Source organism: Stegostoma tigrinum, chromosome 31 (assembly GCF_030684315.1).
Source record: "Stegostoma tigrinum isolate sSteTig4 chromosome 31, sSteTig4.hap1, whole genome shotgun sequence".
NCBI classification, from domain to species: domain Eukaryota; kingdom Metazoa; phylum Chordata; class Chondrichthyes; order Orectolobiformes; family Stegostomatidae; genus Stegostoma; species Stegostoma tigrinum.
In genome coordinates, this window is record NC_081384.1 from 1682022 (window position 1) to 1701713 (window position 19692).

The 19692-nt window shown below is 68.6% G+C and overlaps 1 protein-coding gene across 1 annotated transcript in view; it reads left to right on the plus strand.

Annotated features, from left to right (window-relative positions):
* Positions 1-3417: 3417 nt before the first annotated feature.
* Positions 3418-19692, plus strand: part of LOC125466245 (insulin-like growth factor-binding protein 4) — a 75502-nt gene continuing 59227 nt past the window's right edge. The window contains exon 1 of the mRNA XM_048560525.2: positions 3418-3885. Coding sequence (XP_048416482.1) covers positions 3516-3885 — 370 coding nt within the window. The 5' untranslated portion in view covers positions 3418-3515. The remainder of the gene's footprint in view (positions 3886-19692) is intronic.

Sequence of the window (19692 nt, forward strand, 5' to 3'; positions counted from 1 at the left end):
TTTTCCAGCAACTTTGTGTTTGATCTTGAGAAGTTTAGCAATTTATCCAATTTCTGATAATTGAAATGAAAAAAAGGGGATTTCTTTAGCAGGTTGACATGATGTTTTCTCATGAAACAAATTATGGGAGCGTGGGAGTGAGCGCATTTACCAGTCTAACTCTAAATCAGACACACCTTCAGGTTCAAACAAACACAGAAGCTGCTGGAAAAGCTCAGTTGCTGGCAGCATCTGTGAAGAAAAAAACGCAGTTAACGTTTCGGGTCCGGTGACCCTTCCTCAGATGCCGCCGAACGCTTTTCCAGCGACTTCAGTTTTTGTTGGTGGTTTGCAGCATGAGCATTTCTTTCGGTTTTACACCTTTATTTTCGAACTGAGCAAGTATTCGCGAAGAATGGTGGAAATAAGTCTTTTTGTAACTTGGTCCTATTTTGGATGGAAGTGGTTGTCGCTAGTTCCCAGAGATATTCCCAACATCCATTTGCTGGTGGGTTTCCGTCTGAATGCACGTGTTTTGGGAAAGTTACAGTTTAGCGTTTGATGTTTTTTGTTGGGATGAGGTGGACAGGGCGAGTCGCCCCAACCTGCAGCAGACGGTGTGGGAGTTTCAGCGAGAAATACTGCAGCCTCGAAGCTGAAGCACCCGCCCCCTTTGCATGGGGAGGGGGGGCGGATGGTGCTGGCAATTCCCCAGTGCCCTTCCTGTGCCCCCCCCCCCCCACACCCCAGGTATTCGGGCAGGAGGTAGTGCTTGGACGGGGCATGTTATAGGACAACTAACCATAATAATGGGGCAGAGAGCGGACATGTGTGTGTGGTGGAGGTGAAAGTAAAGTGGGGGGAGGTTACAGGGGCAGTACTGAGGGTGGGGGCGGTAGGACAGAGTGAGAGGGCTAGGGGAAGGGGGAGAGAATGGAACGGGAGGGACGGGGTGGGGTACCGGGGCTTCACCACCCCTACATTTCCCATTGTCTGAGCCCCCCCAGGAATGTGTGTGTGTAACTCCCGGAGACTTAAACACACACCCACCCCACACCGGACAGCACAACGCCCCCCCCACCCCACCCCCGGCAGCACAACCCCCCCATCCCACACCCGGCAGCACATCCCCCACCCCACACCCTGCAGCACATCCCCCACCTCCCCAACCCCACACCCGGCAGCACATCCCCCACCCCACACCCGGCAGCACATCCCCCACCCCACACCCGGCAGCACAACCCCACACCCCACCCTGGCAGCACACCCCGGGGATTGTGGGGGTGGTTGATGGTGGGGTGGGTGGGTGTGAGTGTGTGTCTCCCCCCGGGGAATGTGGGGCAGTTGGGGGTGGGGGGTGGGTGTGTGTGTGTCCCCCCTGGGGAAGTGTGGGGGTGTTGGGTGTGAGTGTGTGTCCCTCCCCAGGGAGTGTTGCGGGGTGGGGGTAAGTGTGTGTGTGGGGGTGTGGGGTTGTGCGTGGGGGGTGGGGGGATTGTATTTGTGGGGGAGTGTGAGTGTGGGAGTGGGGGTGTGTTTGTGTGTGGGGGTGGGGGGAGTGTATGTGGGTGTGGGCAGGGGGGAGTGTGTGTGGGGTGAACGGGTGTGAGTGGGGGGTGGGGGGAGTGTGTGTGGGTGAGGGTGTGTGTGTGGGGATGGGGTGAGTGGGTGCGTGTGGGTGAGTGTGTGTTTGGGGGGGAATTTGTGTGGGGGTGAGTGTGTGGGTGTGGGGGTGTGTGTGTGGGAGTGTAGGGGGTGTGTGTGTTGGGGGTGTGTGTGTGGGGGTGTGGGGGGTGAGTGTTGGGGGGGTGAGTGTTGGGGTGGGGGCGTGTGGGTGGTTGTGTGTGGGGGTTGAGCGGGGGGTGGGGTGTGTGTTGTGGGGTGAGTGGGGAGTGGGGGCGTTGAGTGGGGGGTGGGAGTGTGTGTGGGGGTGTGTGTGTGTTGGGGTGGGGGGTGAGTGTTGGGTGGGTGAGTGAGGGGGTGAGTGGGGAGTGGGGGGGGTGAGTGGGGGGTGGGGGTGTGTGTGGGGGGGTGTGTGTGTTGGGTGGGGGGGGTGAGTGTTGGGTGGGTGAGTGAGGGGGTGAGTGGGGGTGTGTGTGTGGGGGTGAGTGGGGAGGTGAAGGGGTGAGTGGGTGGGTGTGTGGTGGGGTGAGTGGGGGGTGGGGGGTGTATGTGGCGGTGTGGGAGGTGTGTGTGTTGGGGGGTGGGGGGGTGTGTGTGTGGGGTTTTGTGTTGGGGGTTGGGGGCTGAGTGGGGGGTGGGGTGTGTGTTGTGGGGTGAGTGGTGGGGTGGGGGGTGTGTGTGTGGGGGTGAGTGGGGGGGTGAGTGGGGGGTGGGGGTGTGTGTGTGGGGTTGTGTGTTTTGGGGGTTGGGGGTTGAGTGGGGGGGGTGAGTGAGGAGGTGGGGCGGTGTGTGTGTGGGGGGTGAGTGGGGGGGTGGGGGGTGAGTGGGGAATGAGGTTGTGTGGGGGTGTGTGTGTGTGTGGGGGGGGTGGGTGTGGTGAGTGTTGGGGGGTGAGTGGGGGGTGGGCATGTGTGTGGGGGGGAGGGGGGTGGTGGGGGGCTGTATGTGGGGGGTTGGGGGGGGGTGTGGGTGGGTGAGTGGAGGGGTGGGTGAGTGGAGGGGTGGGGGTGTGTGTGGAGGTGAGTGGGGGGTGGGGGATGTGTGTGGGGGGGGTGGGGTTGTGTGTGGGGGGTGGGGCTGAGTGGGGGTGAGTGGGGGGTGGGCCGGTGTGTGTGGTGGGTGAGTGGGGGATGGGGGGGTGTGTGTGGGGGGTGTGGGTGTGTGTGGGGGGTTGAGTGGGGGGGTGGGGGTGTGTGTGTGGGGGGTGTGTGTGTTGTGGGTGGGGGGTGAGTGGGGGTGTTTGTGTGGGGGTGAGTGGGGGTGTGTGTGTGGGGGGTGAGTGGGGGCGTGGGGGGTGTATGTGGCGGTGTGGGGGGTGTGTGTGTGTGTGGGGGTTTGAGTGGGGGCGTGGGGGTGTGTGGGGGGTGGGGTGTGTGTGTGGGGGTATGTCTGGGGGGTTGGGGTGTGTGTGTGTGTGGGGGGGTGAGTGGGGGCATGGGGGGTGTGTGTGGGTGGGGGGTGTGTGTGGGGGGTGGGGTGTGTGTGTGTGGGGGGGTGAGTGGGGGTGGGGGGTGTGTGTGGGGGGTGGGGTGTGTGTGTGGGGGTGTGTGTGGGGGGTGGGGTGTGTGTGTGTGGGGGGTGAGTGGGGGCGTGGGGGGTGTCTGGGGGGGTGGGGGGTGTGTGTGGGGGGTGGGGTGTGTGTGTGTGGGGGTGTGTGTGGGGGGTGGGGTGTGTGTGTGTGGGGGGGGTGATGGGGGCGTGGGGGGTGTCTGGGGGGGTGGAGTGTGTGTGGGGGTGGGGTGTGTGTGTGGGGGGGTGTCTGGGGGGGTGGGGTGTGTGTCTCTCCCCGGGACGGGCTGGGGGCGTGTCTCCGGCCGGTTATAAAGTAGCTGCTGGCGGCGGCTGCTCCGCGGACTCGGAGCCTGCTTCAGGGACCCCGCTGCCGCTGCCCGCGTCCCCCCCGCGCCCTCCTCCCGATGCCTCCCCCCCGGCTCCCGGTGCTGTTACTGAGCGCCGCCTGGGCACTGCTCACGGTGACCGTGTCGGAGCCGCCGTTACCGGAGCGGCCTGTCCGCTGTGCCCCGTGCTCCGAGGAGAAGCGGGCCGGTTGTAAATTACCCCCCGGCTGCCAGGAGCTGGTCCGGGAGCCGGGCTGCGGCTGCTGCGGGACCTGTGCCCTGGCCAAGGGCCGCCGCTGTGGGGTCTACACCCCGCGCTGCGGCTCCGGGCTCCGCTGCTTCCCCCGGAGGGGCTGCGAGCGGCCGCTACACTCCCTCCTCCACGGGCACGGAGTGTGCATGGAACCGGCAGAGATCGAGGAAATCCAGGGCAGCCTCCCCCGCGCAGGTAGGCACCGGGGGTGGGGTGGGGGGGGGCATTGGGGGAGAGGGGGTATCGGGGGAGAGAGAGGGGGGGCATCGGGGGGGAGAGAGATGGACGGGGCATCGGGGGGGAGAGAGATGGGGGCATCGGGGAGAGAGAGAGATGGGGGCATCGGGGGAGAGAGAGATGGAGGGGGCATCGGGGGGAGAGAGAGGGAGGGGCATCGGGGGAGAGAGAGGGAGGGGCATCGGGGGAGAGAGGGGCATCGGGGGAGAGAGAGGGGGCATCGGGGAGAGAGAGAGGGAGGGGGCATCGGGAGGGGAGAGAGAGGGGGCATCGGGGGGGAGAGAGAGGGAGGGGGTATCGGGGGAGAAAGAGGGGGGGCATTGGGGGTGGGGAGAGACAGGGGGGCATTGGGGGTGGGGAGAGAGGGGGGCATTGGGGGTGGGGAGAGAGGGGGGCATCGGGGGAAGAGAGAGAGGGGGGCATCGGGGGGAGAGAGAGAGGGGGCATCGGGGAGAGAGAGAGGGGGGCATCGGGGAGAGAGAGGGGGCATCGGGGGAGAGAGAGAGGGGGCATCGGGGGTGGGGAGAGGGGGGGCATGGGGTGGGGAGAGGGGGGCATCGGGGTGGAGAGAGAGGTGGGGCATTGGGGAGAGAGAGAGGGGGCATCGGGGGTGGGGATAGAGAGGGGGGCATCGGAGAGAGAGAGAGAGGGGCATCGGGGGTGGGGAGAGAGGTGGGGCATCGGGGTGGAGAGAGAGAGGGTGCATCGGGGGAGAGAGAGAGGGGGCATCGGGGGTGGGGAGAGAGGGGAGCATCGGGGAGAGAGAGGGGGCATCAGGGGGAGAGAGAGAGAGAGAGAGAGAGAGAGGGGGGGCATCGGGGGGGAGACAGAGAGCGGGGGCATCGGGGGGGAGACAGAGAGAGGGGGCATCGGGGGGAGAGAGAGGGGGCATCGGGGGTGGAGAGAGAGGGGGCATCGGGGGGAGGGGGGCATCGGGGGTGGGGAGAGAGGGGGGCATCGGGGGTGGGGAGAGAGGGGGGCATCGGGGGTGGGGAGAGAGAGGCGGGCATCGGGGGAGAGAGAGGCGGGCATCGGGGGGAGAGAGAGGGGGCATAGGGGGGAGAGAGAGGCGGGCATCGGGGGAGAGAGAGGCGGGCATCGAGGGAGGGGGAGAGAGAGGGGGTATCGGGGGGGGAGAGAGAGAGAGAGAGAGAGAGAGAGGCATCGGGGGGGAGACAGAGGGAGGGGGCATCGGGGGAGAGGGAGGGGGCATCGGGAGAGAGAGAGGGGGGCATCGGGGGAGAGAGAGGGGGGGCATCGGGGGAGAGAGAGGGGGGCATCGGGGGAGAGAGAGGGGGCATCGGGGGAGAGAGAGAGGGGGCATCGGGGGAGAGAGAGAGGGGGCATCGGGGGAGGGGGAGAGAGAGGGGGCATCGGGGGAGGGGGAGAGAGAGGGGGCATCGGGGGAGGGAGAGAGAGGGGGCATCGGGGGGAGAGAGAGAGAGGGGGCATCGGGGGGAGAGAGAGGGGGGGCATCGGGGGGAGAGAGAGGGGGGGCATCGGGGGAGAGAGAGGGGGCATCGGGGGGAGAGAGAGGGGGGGCATCGGGGGGAGAGAGGGGGGCATCGGGGGTGGGGAGAGAGGGGAGCATCGGGGGGGGAGAGAGAGGGGCCATTGGGGAGAGAGAGGGGGCATCAGGGGGAGAGAGAGTGGGGGCATCGGGGGAGAGAGGGGGGGCATTGGGGTGGGGAGAGAGGGGGGCATCGGGGGTGGGGAGAGAGAGGCAGGCATCGGGGGAGAGAGAGGGGGGCATCGAGGAGAGAGAGAGAGAGGGGGCATCGGGGGGAGAGAGAGAGAGAGAGAGAGAGGGGGCATCGGGGGGAGAGAGAGAGAGAGAGAGAGAGGGGGCATCGGGGGAGAGAGAGAGAGAGAGAGGGGGGCATCGGGGGGAGAGAGAGAGAGGGGGCATCGGGGGGGGAGAGAGAGAGAGAGGGCAGCGGGGGGGGGGGAGAGAGAGAGAGAGAGAGAGAGAGAGAGAGAGGGCATCGGGGGGAGAGAGAGAGAGAGAGAGGGGCATCGGGGGGAGAGAGAGAGAGGGGGCATCGGGGGGAGAGAGAGAGAGGGGGCATCGGGGGGGAGAGAGAGAGGGGGGCATCGGGGTAGAGAGAGAGGGGGGGCATCGGGGGGAGAGAGAGAGGGTGCATCGGGGGAGAGAGGGGGGGCATGGGGTGTGGGGAGAGAGAGAGGGGGCATCGGGGGAGAGAGAGAGGGGGCATCGGGGGGAGAGAGAGTGGGGGCATCGGGGGGGAGAGAGAGAGAGAGAGAGGGGGGCATCGGGGGGGGAGACAGAGAGAGGGGGCATCGGGGGAGAGGGAGGGGCATCGGGGGAGAGGGAGGGGGGCATCGGGTGAGAGATAAAGGCGGGCATCGAGGGGAGAGAGAGGGGGCATCGGGGGAGAGAGAGGGGGCATCGGGGGAGAGAGAGGGGGCATCGGGGGGAGGGGGAGAGAGAGGGGGCATCGGGGGAGAGAGAGAGAGGGGGCATCGGGGGAGAGAGAGAGAGGGGGCATCGGGGGGAGAGGGGGGGCATCGGGGGGAGAGAGGGGGGCATCGGGGGGAGAGAGAGGGGGGGGCATCGGGGGAGAGAGAGAGAGGGGGCATCGGGGGGAGAGAGAGGGGGCATCGGGGGGAGAGAGAGGGGGGGCATCGGGGGTGGGGAGAGAGGGCAGCATCGGGGAGAGAGAGAGAGAGGGGCCATCGGGGAGAGAGAGGGGGCATCAGGGGAGAGAGAGAGGGGGCATCAGGGGGAGAGAGAGAGAGAGAGAGAGAGAGCATCGGGGGCGAGACAGAGAGAGGGGGGCATCGGGGGAGAGAGAGTGGGGGCATCGGGGGGAGAGAGGGGGGGCATTGGGGTGGGGAGAGAGGGGGCATCGGGGGTGTGGGAGAGAGAGGCAGGCATCGGGGGGAGAGAGAGGGGGGCATCGGGGGAGAGAGGGGGGGCATCGGGGTGGGAATAGAGATGGGGGCATCGGGGGGAGAGAGAGGGGGCATCGAGGGGAGAGAGAGAGAGAGAGAGGGGGCATCGGGGGGGGAGAGAGAGAGAGAGGGGGCATCGGGGGGGAGAGAGAGAGAGAGAGAGAGAGAGGGGGCATTGGGGGGAGAGAGAGAGAGAGAGAGAGAGAGAGAGAGAGGGGGGGCATCGGAGAGAGAGAGAGAGAGAGAGGGGGGCATCGGGGGAGAGAGAGAGGGGGGGCATCGGGGGGGAGACAGAGAGAGGGGGCATCGGGGGGGAGACAGAGAGAGGGGGCATCGGGGGGAGAGAGAGGGGGCATCGGGGGTGGAGAGAGAGGGGGGCATCGGGAGGAGGGGGGGCATCGGGGTGGGGAGAGAGGGGGGCATCGGGGGTGGGGAGAGAGAGGCGGGCATCGGGGGAGAGAGAGGCGGGCATCGGGGGGAGAGAGAGGGGGCATCGGGGGGAGAGAGAGGGGGCATAGGGGAGAGAGAGGGGGCATCGGGGGAGAGAGAGAGGGGGCATCAGGGGGAGAGAGAGAGAGAGAGAGAGAGAGAGAGAGAGAGAGAGAGGGGCATCGGGGGGGAGACAGAGAGAGGGGGCATCGGGGGAGAGGGAGGGGGCATCGGGGGAGAGAGAGAGGGGGCATCGGGGGAGAGAGAGAGGGGGCATCGGGGGAGAGAGAGGGGGGCATCGGGGGAGAGAGAGGGGGGCATCGGGGAGAGAGAGGGGGGGGCATCGGGGAGAGAGAGGGGGGGGCATCGGGGGAGAGAGAGAGGGGGCATCGGGGGAGGGGGAGAGAGAGGGGGCATCGGGGGAGAGAGAGAGGGGGGCATCGGGGTGGGGAGAGAGGGGGCATCGGGGGGTGGGAGAGAGAGGCAGGCATCGGGGGAGAGAGAGGGGGGCATCGGGGGAGAGAGAGGGGGGCATCGGGGTGGGAATAGAGATGGGGGCATCGGGGGGGAGAGAGAGGGGGCATCGAGGGGAGAGAGAGAGAGAGAGAGGGGGGCATCGGGGGGGGAGAGAGAGAGAGAGGGGGCATCGGGGGGGGAGAGAGAGAGAGAGAGAGAGAGGGGGCATTGGGGGGAGAGAGAGAGAGAGAGAGAGAGGGGGGGGCATCGGAGAGAGAGAGAGAGAGAGAGGGGGGCATCGGGGGAGAGAGAGAGGGGGGGCATCGGGGGGGAGACAGAGAGAGGGGGCATCGGGGGGGAGACAGAGAGAGGGGGCATCGGGGAGAGAGAGAGGGGGCATCGGGGGTGGAGAGAGAGGGGGCATCGGGAGGAGGGGGGGCATCGGGGTGGGGAGAGAGGGGGGCATCGGGGGTGGGGAGAGAGAGGCGGGGCATCGGGGGAGAGAGAGGCGGGCATCGGGGGGAGAGAGAGGGGGCATCGGGGGGAGAGAGAGGGGGCATAGGGGGAGAGAGAGGGGGCATCGGGGGAGAGAGAGAGGGGGCATCAGGGGGGAGAGAGAGAGAGAGAGAGAGAGGGGGGCATCGGGGGGGAGACAGAGAGAGGGGGCATCGGGGGAGAGGGAGGGGGCATCGGGGAGAGAGAGAGGGGGCATTGGGGGAGAGAGAGAGGGGGCATCGGGGAGAGAGAGGGGGGCATCGGGGGGAGAGAGAGGGGGGGCATCGGGGGAGAGAGAGGGGGGGCATCGGGGGAGAGAGGGGGGGGCATCGGGGGAGAGAGAGAGGGGGCATCGGGGGAGGGGGGAGAGAGAGGGGGCATCGGGGGAGAGAGAGAGGGGGGGCATCGGGGGGAGAGAGAGAGAGGGGGCATCGGGGGGAGAGAGAGGGGGGGCATCGGGGGGAGAGAGAGGGGGGGCATCGGGGGTGGGGAGAGAGGGGAGCATCGGGGGGGGAGAGAGAGGGCCATCGGGGAGAGAGAGGGGGCATCAGGGGGAGAGAGAGAGAGAGACGGCATCGGGGGAGAGAGAGTGGGGGCATCGGGGAGAGAGGGGGGCATTGGGGTGGGGAGAGAGGGGGGCATCGGGGGTGGGGAGAGAGAGGCAGGCATCGGGGGAGAGAGAGGGGGGCATCGAGGAGAGAGAGAGAGAGAGAGAGGGGGCATCGGGGGGAGAGAGAGAGATAGGGGGCATCGGGGGGGGGAGAGAGAGAGAGAGGGAGAGAGGGGGCATCGGGGGGAGAGAGAGAGAGAGAGAGAGAGAGAGAGGGGGGCATCGGGGGGAGAGAGAGAGGAGGGGCATCGGGGGGGGAGAGAGAGAGAGGGGGCAGCGGGGGGGGGGAGAGAGAGAGAGAGAGAGGGCATCGGGGGGAGAGAGAGAGAGAGGGGCATCGGGGGGGGAGAGAGAGAGAGAGAGAGAGGGCAGCGGGGGGGGGGGAGAGAGAGAGAGAGAGAGAGAGGGAGAGAGAGAGAGAGAGAGAGGGCATCGGGGGGAGAGAGAGAGAGAGAGAGAGAGGGGGCATCGGGGGGAGAGAGAGAGAGGGGGCATCGGGGGGGAGAGAGAGAGGGGGGCATCGGGGTAGAGAGAGAGGGGGGGGCATCGGGGGAGAGAGAGAGGGGGCATCGGGGGGAGAGAGAGTGGGGGCATCGGGGGGGAGAGAGAGAGAGAGGGGGGGCATCGGGGGGGAGACAGAGAGAGGGGGGCATCGGGGGAGAGGGAGGGGGCATCGGGGGAGAGAGAGAGGGGGCATCGGGGGAGAGAGAGAGGGGGCATCGGGGGAGAGAGAGAGGGGGGCATCGGGGGAGAGAGAGGGGGGCATCGGGGGGAAGAGAGAGGGGGGGCATCGGGGGAGAGAGAGGGGGGGCATCGGGGGAGAGAGAGGGGGGGCATCGGGGGAGAGAGAGAGGGGGCATCGGGGGAGAGAGAGAGGGGGCATCGGGGGAGGGGGAGAGAGAGGGGGCATCGGGGGAGAGAGAGAGGGGGGGGCATCGGGGTGGGGAGAGAGGGGGCATCGGGGGTGGGGAGAGAGAGGCAGGCATCGGGGGAGAGAGAGGGGGGCATCGGGGGAGAGAGAGGGGGGCATCGGGGTGGGAATAGAGATGGGGGCATCGGGGGGAGAGAGAGGGGGCATCGAGGGAGAGAGAGAGAGAGAGAGGGGGCATCGGGGGGGGAGAGAGAGAGAGAGGGGGGCATCGGGGGGGGGAGAGAGAGAGAGAGAGAGAGAGAGGGGGCATTGGGGGGAGAGAGAGAGAGAGAGAGAGAGAGAGAGAGAGAGGGGGGGCATCGGAGAGAGAGAGAGAGAGAGAGGGGAGCATCGGGGGAGAGAGAGAGGGGGGGGCATCGGGGGGGAGACAGAGAGAGGGGGCATCGGGGGGGAGACAGAGAGAGGGGGCATCGGGGGGAGAGAGAGGGGGCATCGGGGGGTGGAGAGAGAGGGGGCATCGGGAGGAGGGGGGGCATCGGGGTGGGGAGAGAGGGGGGCATCGGGGGTGGGGAGAGAGAGGCGGGCATCGGGGGAGAGAGAGGCGGGCATCGGGGGGAGAGAGAGGGGGCATCGGGGGGAGAGAGAGGGGGCATAGGGGGAGAGAGAGGGGGCATCGGGGGAGAGAGAGAGGGGGCATCAGGGGGGAGAGAGAGAGAGAGAGAGAGAGAGAGAGAGGGGGGCATCGGGGGGGAGACAGAGAGAGGGGGCATCGGGGGAGAGGGAGGGGGCATCGGGGGAGAGAGAGAGGGGGCATCGGGGGAGAGAGAGAGGGGGCATCGGGGGAGAGAGAGAGGGGGGCATCGGGGGAGAGAGAGTGGGGCATCGGGGGAGAGAGAGGGGGGGGCATCGGGGGAGAGAGAGGGGGGCATCGGGGGAGAGAGAGAGGGGGCATCGGGGGAGAGAGAGAGGGGGGCATCGGGGGAGGGGGAGAGAGAGGGGGCATCGGGGGAGAGAGAGAGGGGGGGCATCGGGGGGGAGAGAGAGAGAGGGGGCATCGGGGGGAGAGAGAGGGGGGGCATCGGGGGAGAGAGAGGGGGGGCATCGGGGGTGGGGAGAGAGGGGAGCATCGGGGGGGGGAGAGAGAGGGGCCATCGGGGAGAGAGAGGGGGCATCAGGGGGAGAGAGAGAGAGAGAGGGCATCGGGGGAGAGAGAGTGGGGGCATCGGGGGAGAGAGGGGGGGCATTGGGGTGGGGAGAGAGGGGGGCATCGGGGGTGGGGAGAGAGAGGCAGGCATCGGGGGGGGGGAGAGAGGGGGGCATCGAGGAGAGAGAGAGAGAGAGAGGGGGCATCGGGGGGAGAGAGAGAGAGAGGGGGCATCGGGGGGGGAGAGAGAGAGAGAGGGAGAGAGGGGGCATCGGGGGAGAGAGAGAGAGAGAGAGAGAGAGAGAGAGAGAGGGGGGCATCGGGGGAGAGAGAGGGGGGGGCATCGGGGGGGGGGAGAGAGAGAGAGGGGGCAGCGGGGGGGGAGAGAGAGAGAGAGAGAGAGAGGGCATCGGGGGGAGAGAGAGAGAGAGAGGGGCATCGGGGGGGGAGAGAGAGAGAGAGAGAGAGGGCAGCGGGGGGGGGGAGAGAGAGAGAGAGAGATGAGAGAGAGAGAGAGAGAGAGAGAGAGAGGGCATCGGGGGGAGAGAGAGAGAGAGAGAGAGAGGGCATTGGGGGGAGAGAGAGAGAGAGAGAGAGAGAGAGGGGCATCGGGGGGAGAGAGAGAGAGGGGGCATCGGGGGGGAGAGAGAGAGGGGGGGCATCGGGGTAGAGAGAGAGGGGGGGCATCGGGGGAGAGAGAGAGGGGGCATCGGGGGGGAGACAGAGTGGGGGCATCGGGGGGGGGAGAGAGAGAGAGAGAGAGGGGGGGCATCGGGGGGGAGACAGAGAGAGGGGGCATCGGGGAGAGGGAGGGGGGCATCGGGGGAGAGGGAGGGGGGGCATCGGGGGAGAGAGAGAGGGGGGCATCGGGGGAGAGAGAGAGGGGGCATCGGGGGAGAGAGAGGGGGAATCGGGGGAGAGAGAGGGGGCATCGGGGGAGAGAGAGAGAGGGGGCATCGGGGGAGAGAGAGAGAGGGGGCATCGGGGGGAGAGGGGGGCATCGGGGGGGAGAGAGGGGGGCATCGGGGGGAGAGAGAGGGGGGGCATCGGGGGGAGAGAGAGAGAGGGGGCATCGGGGGGAGAGAGAGGGGCATCGGGGGGAGAGAGAGGGGGGGCATCAGGGGGAGAGAGAGAGAGAGAGAGAGAGCATCGGGGGCGAGACAGAGCGAGGGGGGCATCGGGGGAGAGAGAGTGGGGGCATCGGGGGGAGAGAGGGGGGGCATTGGGGTGGGGAGAGAGGGGGCATCGGGGGTGGGGAGAGAGAGGCAGGCATCGGGGGGAGAGAGATGGGGGCATCGGGGGAGAGAGAGGGGGGCATCGGGGGTGGGAATAGAGATGGGGGCATCGGGGGGGAGAGAGAGGGGGCATCGAGGGGAGGGGGGAGAGAGAGAGAGAGAGAGAGGGGGCATCGGGGGGGGAGAGAGAGAGAGAGGGGGGCATCGGGGGGGGAGAGAGAGAGAGAGAGAGAGAGGGGGGGCATTGGGGGGAGAGAGAGAGAGAGAGAGGGGGGGGCATCGGAGAGAGAGAGAGAGAGAGAGGGGCATCGGGGGGAGAGAGAGAGGGGGGGCATCGGGGGGGAGACAGAGAGAGGGGGCATCGGGGGGGAGACAGAGAGAGGGGGCATCGGGGGGAGAGAGAGGGGGCATAGGGGGAGAGAGAGAGAGAGAGAGAGAGAGAGGGGGGGCATCGGGGGGGAGACAGAGAGAGGGGGCATCGGGGGAGAGGGAGGGGGCATCGGGGGAGAGAGAGAGGGGGCATCGGGGGAGAGAGAGAGGGGGCATCGGGGGAGAGAGAGGGGGGCATCGGGGGAGAGAGAGGGGGGGCATCGGGGGAGAGAGAGGGGGGCATCGGGGGAGAGAGAGAGGGGGCATCGGGGGAGAGAGAGGGGGGGCATCGGGGGGAGGGGGAGAGAGAGGGGGCATCGGGGGGGAGAGAGAGAGAGGGGGCATCGGGGGGAGAGAGAGGGGGGGCATCGGGGGGAGAGAGAGGGGGGGGCATCGGGGTGGGGGAGAGAGGGGAGCATCGGGGGGGGAGAGAGGGGGGGCATCGGGGGGGGAGAGAGAGAGAGGGGGCAGCGGGGGGGGGAGAGAGAGAGAGAGAGAGAGAGAGAGAGGGCATCGGGGGGAGAGAGAGAGAGAGAGGGGCATCGGGGGGAGAGAGAGAGAGGGGGCATCGGGGGGGAGAGAGAGGGGGGGCATCGGGGTAGAGAGAGAGGGGGCATCGGGGGAGAGAGAGGGGGGCATCGGGGGAGAGAGAGGGGGGGCATCGGGGGAGGGGGAGAGAGAGGGGGCATCGGGGGGAGAGAGAGAGAGGGGGCATCGGGGGGAGAGAGAGGGGGGGCATCGGGGGGAGAGAGAGGGGGGGCATCGGGGGTGGGGAGAGAGGGGAGCATCGGGGGGGGAGAGAGGGGGGGCATCGGGGGGGGAGAGAGGGGGGGGCATCGGGGGGGGGAGAGAGAGAGAGGGGGCAGCGGGGGGGGGGGGGATGAGAGAGAGAGAGAGAGGGCATCGGGGGGAGAGAGAGAGAGGGGGGCATCGGGGGAGGGGGAGAGAGAGGGGGCATCGGGGGGAGAGAGAGAGGGGGGGCATCGGGGGGAGAGAGAGGGGGGGCATCGGGGGGAGAGAGAGGGGGGGCATCGGGGGTGGGGAGAGAGGGGAGCATCGGGGGGGGAGAGAGGGGGGGGCATCGGGGGGGGAGAGAGAGAGAGGGGGGCAGCGGGGGGGGGGAGAGAGAGAGAGAGAGAGAGAGAGAGAGGGCATCGGGGGGAGAGAGAGAGAGAGAGTGGCATCGGGGGGAGAGAGAGAGAGGGGGCATCGGGGGGGGAGAGAGAGGGGGGGCATCGGGGTAGAGAGAGAGGGGGCATCGGGGGAGAGAGAGGGGGGCATCGGGGGAGAGAGAGGGGGGGCATCGGGGGAGGGGGAGAGAGAGGGGGCATCGGGGGGAGAGAGAGAGAGGGGGCATCGGGGGGGAGAGAGAGGGGGGGCATCGGGGGGAGAGAGAGGGGGGGCATCGGGGGTGGGGAGAGAGGGGGAGCATCGGGGGGGGAGAGAGGGGGGGGCATCGGGGGGGAGAGAGAGAGAGGGGGCAGCGGGGGGGGGGGAGAGAGAGAGAGAGAGAGGGCATCGGGGGGAGAGAGAGAGAGAGAGGGGCATCGGGGGGAGAGAGAGAGAGGGGGCATCGGGGGGGAGAGAGAGGGGGGGCATCGGGGTAGAGAGAGAGGGGGGGCATCGGGGGGAGAGAGAGAGGGTGCATCGGGGGAGAGAGGGGGGGGCATGGGGTGTGGGGAGAGAGAGAGGGGGCATCGGGGGAGAGAGAGAGGGGGCATCGGGGGGGAGAGAGAGTGGGGGCATCGGGGGGGGAGAGAGAGAGAGAGAGTGAGAGAGAGAGAGAGAGAGGGGGGGCATCGGGGGGGGAGACAGAGAGAGGGGGCATCGGGGGAGAGGGAGGGGGGCATCGGGGGAGAGAGAGGGGGGCATCCGGGGAGAGAGAGGGGGGCATCGGGGGAGAGAGAGAGGGGGCATCGGGGGAGAGAGAGAGAGGGGGCATCGGGGGAGAGGGGGGGGGCATCGGTGGGGGAGAGGGGGGGGCATCGGTGGGGGAGAGAGGGGGGGCATCGGGGGGGAGAGAGGGGGGGGCATCGGGGAGAGAGAGAGAGGGGGCATCGGGGGGAGAGAGAGGGGGCATCGGGGGGAGAGAGAGGGGGGGCATCGGGGGGAGAGAGAGGGGGGGCATCGGGGGTGGGGAGAGAGGGCAGCATCGGGGGAGAGAGAGAGAGGGGCCATCGGGGAGAGAGAGGGGGCATCAGGGGGAAGAGAGAGAGGGGGCATCAGGGGGAGAGAGAGAGAGAGAGAGAGAGGGCATCGGGGGGGAGACAGAGAGAGGGGGCATCGGGGGAGAGAGAGTGGGGGGCATCGGGGGGAGAGAGGGGGGGCATTGGGGTGGGGAGAGAGGGGGCATCGGGGGTGGGGAGAGAGAGGGGGGGCATCGGGGGAGAGAGAGGGGGGCATCGGGGTGGGAATAGAGATGGGGGCATCGGGGGGAGAGAGAGGGGGCATCGAGGGGAGAGAGAGAGAGAGAGAGAGAGAGGGGGCATCGGGGGGAGAGAGAGAGAGAGGGGGCATCGGGGGGGGAGAGAGAGAGAGAGAGGGGGCATTGGGGGGAGAGAGAGAGAAAGAGAGAGAGAGAGAGAGGCATCGGGGGGGAGAGAGAGAGGGGGCATCGGGGGGGAGAGAGAGAGGGGGGGCATCGGGGGTAGAGAGAGAGGGGGGGCATCGGGGGGAGAGAGAGAGGGTGCATCGGGGGAGAGAGGGGGGGGCATGGGGTGTGGGGAGAGAGAGAGGGGGCATCAGGGGAGAGAGAGAGAGAGGGGGCATCGGGGGAGAGAGAGAGGGGGCATCGGGGGAGAGAGAGAGGGGGCATCGGGGGGAGAGAGAGTGGGGGCATCGGGGGGAGAGAGGGGGGGCATTGGGGGTGGGGAGAGAGGGGGGCATCGGGGGCGGGGGGAGAGAGAGGGGGCATCGGGGGGGAGAGAGAGGGGGAATCGGGGGAGAGAGAGAGAGAGAGGGGGGCAGCGGGGGAGAGAGAGAGAGAGGGGGCATCGGGGAGAGAGAGAGAGAGAGAGAGAGAGAGAGGCATCGGGGGGAGAGAGAGAGAGGGGGCATCGGGGGGAGAGAGAGAGAGAGAGAGAGAGGGGGCAGCGGGGGGGAGAGAGAGAGAGAGAGAGAGAGAGAGAGAGAGGGGGCATCAGGGGAGAGAGAGAGAGAGAGAGAGAGAGAGGGGGCAGCGGGGGGGAGAGAGAGAGAGAGAGAGAGAGAGAGGGGCATCGGGGGGAGAGAGAGAGAGAGGGGGCATCGGGGGGAGAGAGAGAGAGAGGGGGCATCGGGGGGAGAGAGAGAGAGAGAGAGGGGGCATCGGGGGGAGAGAGAGAGAGAGAGAGAGAGGCATCGGGGGGAGAGAGAGAGAGGGGCATCGGGGGGGAGAGAGAGAGGGGGGCATCGGGGTAGAGAGAGAGGGGGGGGCATCGGGGGGAGAGAGAGAGGGTGCATCGGGGGAGAGAGGGGGGCATGGGGTGTGGGGAGAGAGAGAGGGGGCATCGGGGGAGAGAGAGAGGGGGCATCGGGGGGGGAGAGAGAGAGGGGGCATCGGGGGGAGAGAGAGTGGGGGGCATCGGGGGGAGAGAGGGGGGCATTGGTGGTGGGGGAGAGAGGGGGGCATCGGGGGCGGGGGAGAGTGAGGGGGCATCGGGGGGGGAGAGAGAGGGGGAATCGGGGGGGAGAGAGGGGGGCATCGGGGGGGGTGAGAGGGGGGCATCGGGGGGGAGAGAGGGGGGCATCGAGGGGAGAGAGAGGGGGCATCGGGGGAGAGGGGGCATCGGGGGTGGGGAGAGAGGGCATCGGGGGGAGAGAGAGAGGGGGGGCATCGGGGGAGAGGGGGGCATCGGGGGAGAGAGAGGGGGGCATCGGGGGAGAGAGGGGGGCATCGGGGTGGGAATAGAGATGGGGCATCGGGGGGGAGAGAGAGGGGGCATCGGGGGGGAGAGAGGGGGGCATCGAGGGGAGAGAGAGGGGGCATCGGGGGAGAGGGGGCATCGGGGGGTGGGGAGAGAGGGCATCGGGGGGAGAGAGAGAGGGGGGGCATCGGGGAGAGGGGGCATCGGGGGAGAGAGAGGGGGCATCGGTGGGAGAGAGGGGGGCATCGGGGTGGGGAATAGAGATGGGGGCATCGGGGGAGAGAGAGGGGGCATCGAGGAGAGAGAGAGGGAGAGAGAGGGGGCATCGGGGGGAGAGAGAGAGAGAGGGGGCATCGGGGGGGAGAGAGAGAGAGAGGGGGCATCGGGGGGAGAGAGAGAGAGAGGGGGCATCGGGGGGGGAGAGAGAGAGAGAGGGGGGCATCGGGGGGGAGAGAGAGTGAGGGGCATCGGGGAGGGAGAGAGGGGGGCATCGGGGGGGAGAGAGGGGGCATCGGGGGAGAGAGAGAGGGGGCATCAGGGGAGGGGGAGAGAGAGGGGGGCATCGGGGGAGGGGGAGAGAGAGGGGGCATCGGGGGAGAGAGAGAGAGGGGGCATCGGGGGAGAGAGAGAGAGGGGGGCATCGGGGGAGAGAGAGAGAGGGGGCATCGGGGAGAGAGAGAGAGGGGGCATCGGGGGAGAGAGAGGGGCATCGGGGGGAGAGAGGGGGGGGCATCGGGGGGGAGAGAGAGGGGGGCATCGGGGTGGGAATAGAGATGGGGGCATCGGGGGGAGAGAGAGGGGGCATCGAGGAGAGAGAGAGAGGGGGCATCGGGGGGAGAGAGAGAGAGAGGGGGTCGGGGGAGAGAGAGAGAGAGAGAGAGAGGGGGCATCGGGGGGAGAGAGAGAGAGTGGGGGCATCGGGGGGAGAGAGAGAGAGAGGGGGCATCGGGGGGAGAGAGAGAGAGAGGGGGCATCGGGGGGAGAGAGAGAGAGAGGGGGCAGCGGGGGGGAGAGAGAGAGAGAGAGAGAGGGGGCATCGGGGGGGGAGAGAGAGAGAGAGAGAGAGAGGGCATCGGGGGGAGAGAGAAAGAGAGAGAGGGCATCGGGGGGAGAGAGAGAGAGAGAGGGCATCGGGGGGAGAGAGAGAGAGAGAGAGAGAGAGAGGCATCGGGGGGAGAGAGAGAGAGGGGGCATCGGGGGGAGAGAGAGAGAGAGAGAGAGAGGGGGCAGCGGGGGGGAGAGAGAGAGAGAGAGAGAGAGAGAGAGAGAGGGGGCATCAGGGGGAGAGAGAGAGAGAGAGAGAGAGGGGGGCAGCGGGGGGGAGAGAGAGAGAGAGAGAGAGAGAGAGGGGGCATCGTGGGGGAGAGAGAGAGAGAGGGGGCATCGGGGGGAGAGAGAGAGAGAGAGAGGGGGCATCGGGGGGAGAGAGAGAGAGAGAGAGAAGAGAGAGAGGCATCGGGGGGAGAGAGAGAGAGGGGGCATCGGGGGGGAGAGAGAGAGGGGGGCATCGGGGTAGAGAGAGAGGGGGGGCATCGGGGGGAGAGAGAGAGGGTGCATCGGGGGAGAGAGGGGGGCATGGGGTGTGGGAGAGAGAGAGGGGGCATCGGGGGAGAGAGAGAGGGGGCATCGGGGGGAGAGAGAGAGGGGGGCATCGGGGGAGAGAGAGTGGGGGCATCGGGGGGAGAGAGGGGGGCATTGGTGGTGGGGAGAGAGGGGGGCATCGGGGGCGGGGGAGAGTGAGGGGGCATCGGGGGGGAGAGAGAGGGGGAATCGGGGGGGAGAGGAGGGGGCATCGGGGGGGGTGAGAGGGGGGCATCGGGGGGGAGAGAGGGGGGCATCGAGGGGAGAGAGAGGGGGCATCGGGGGAGAGGGGCATCGGGGTGGGGAGAGAGGGCATCGGGGGGAGAGAGAGAGGGGGGGCATCGGGGGAGAGGGGGGCATCGGGGGAGAGAGAGGGGGGCATCGGGGGGAGGAGAGGGGGGCATCGGGGTGGGAATAGAGATGGGGCATCGGGGGGGAGAGAGAGGGGGCATCGGGGGGGAGAGAGGGGGGCATCGAGGGGAGAGAGAGGGGGCATCGGGGGAGAGGGGGCATCGGGGGTGGGGAGAGAGGGCATCGGGGGGAGAGAGAGAGGGGGGGCATCGGGGGGAGAGGGGGGCATCGGGGGAGAGAGAGGGGGGCATCGGTGGGAGAGAGGGGGGCATCGGGGGTGGGAATAGAGATGGGGCATCGGGGGAGAGAGAGGGGGCATCGAGGAGAGAGAGAGGGAGAGAGAGAGGGGGCATCGGGGGGAGAGAGAGAGAGAGGGGGCATCGGGGGGAGAGAGAGAGAGAGGGGGCATCGGGGGGAGAGAGAGAGAGAGGGGGCATCGGGGGGAGAGAGAGAGAGAGAGGGGGCATCGGGGGGGAGAGAGAGTGAGGGGCATCGGGGAGGGAGAGAGGGGGGCATCGGGGGGGAGAGAGGGGGCATCGGGGGAGAGAGAGAGGGGGCATCAGGGGAGGGGGGAGAGAGAGGGGGCATCGGGGGAGGGGGAGAGAGAGGGGGCATCGGGGGAGAGAGAGAGAGGGGGCATCGGGGGAGAGAGAGAGAGGGGGCATCGGGGGAGAGAGAGAGAGGGGGCATCGGGGGAGAGAGAGAGAGGGGGCATCGGGGAGAGAGAGGGGGCATGGGGGGAGAGAGGGGGGCATCGGGGGGAGAGAGAGGGGGGCATCGGGTGGGAATAGAGATGGGGGCATCGGGGGGGAGAGAGAGGGGGCATCGAGGAGAGAGAGAGAGGGGGCATCGGGGGAGAGAGAGAGAGGGGGGATCGGGGGGAGAGAGAGAGAGAGAGAGGGGGCATCGGGGGGAGAGAGAGAGAGTGGGGGCATCGGGGGAGAGAGAGAGAGAGGGGGCATCGGGGGGAGAGAGAGAGAGAGGGGCATCGGGGGGAGAGAGAGAGAGAGAGGGGGCCGGGGGGAGAGAGGAGAGAGGGGCATCGGGGGGGAGAGAGAGAGAGGGGGCATCGGGGGGAGAGAGGAGAGAGAGGGGGGCAGCGGGGGGGAGAGAGAGAGAGAGAGAGGGGGCATCGGGGGGGAGAGAGAGAGAGAGAGAGAGGGCATCGGGGGGGAGAGAGAAAGAGAGAGAGGGCATCGGGGGGGAGAGAGAGAGAGAGAGAAGGGGCATCGGGGGGAGAGAGAGAGAGAGAGGGCATCGGGGGGAGAGAGAGAGAGAGAGGGCATCGGGGGGAGAGAGAGAGAGAGGGCATCGGGGGGAGAGAGAGAGAGAGGGGGCATCGGGGGGGAGAGAGAGAGAGGGGGGCATCGGGGGGGAGAGAGAGAGAGGGGGCATCGGGGGGGAGAGAGGGAGGGGGGCATCGGGGTAGAGAGAGAGGGGGGGCATCGGGGCAGAGAGAGAGG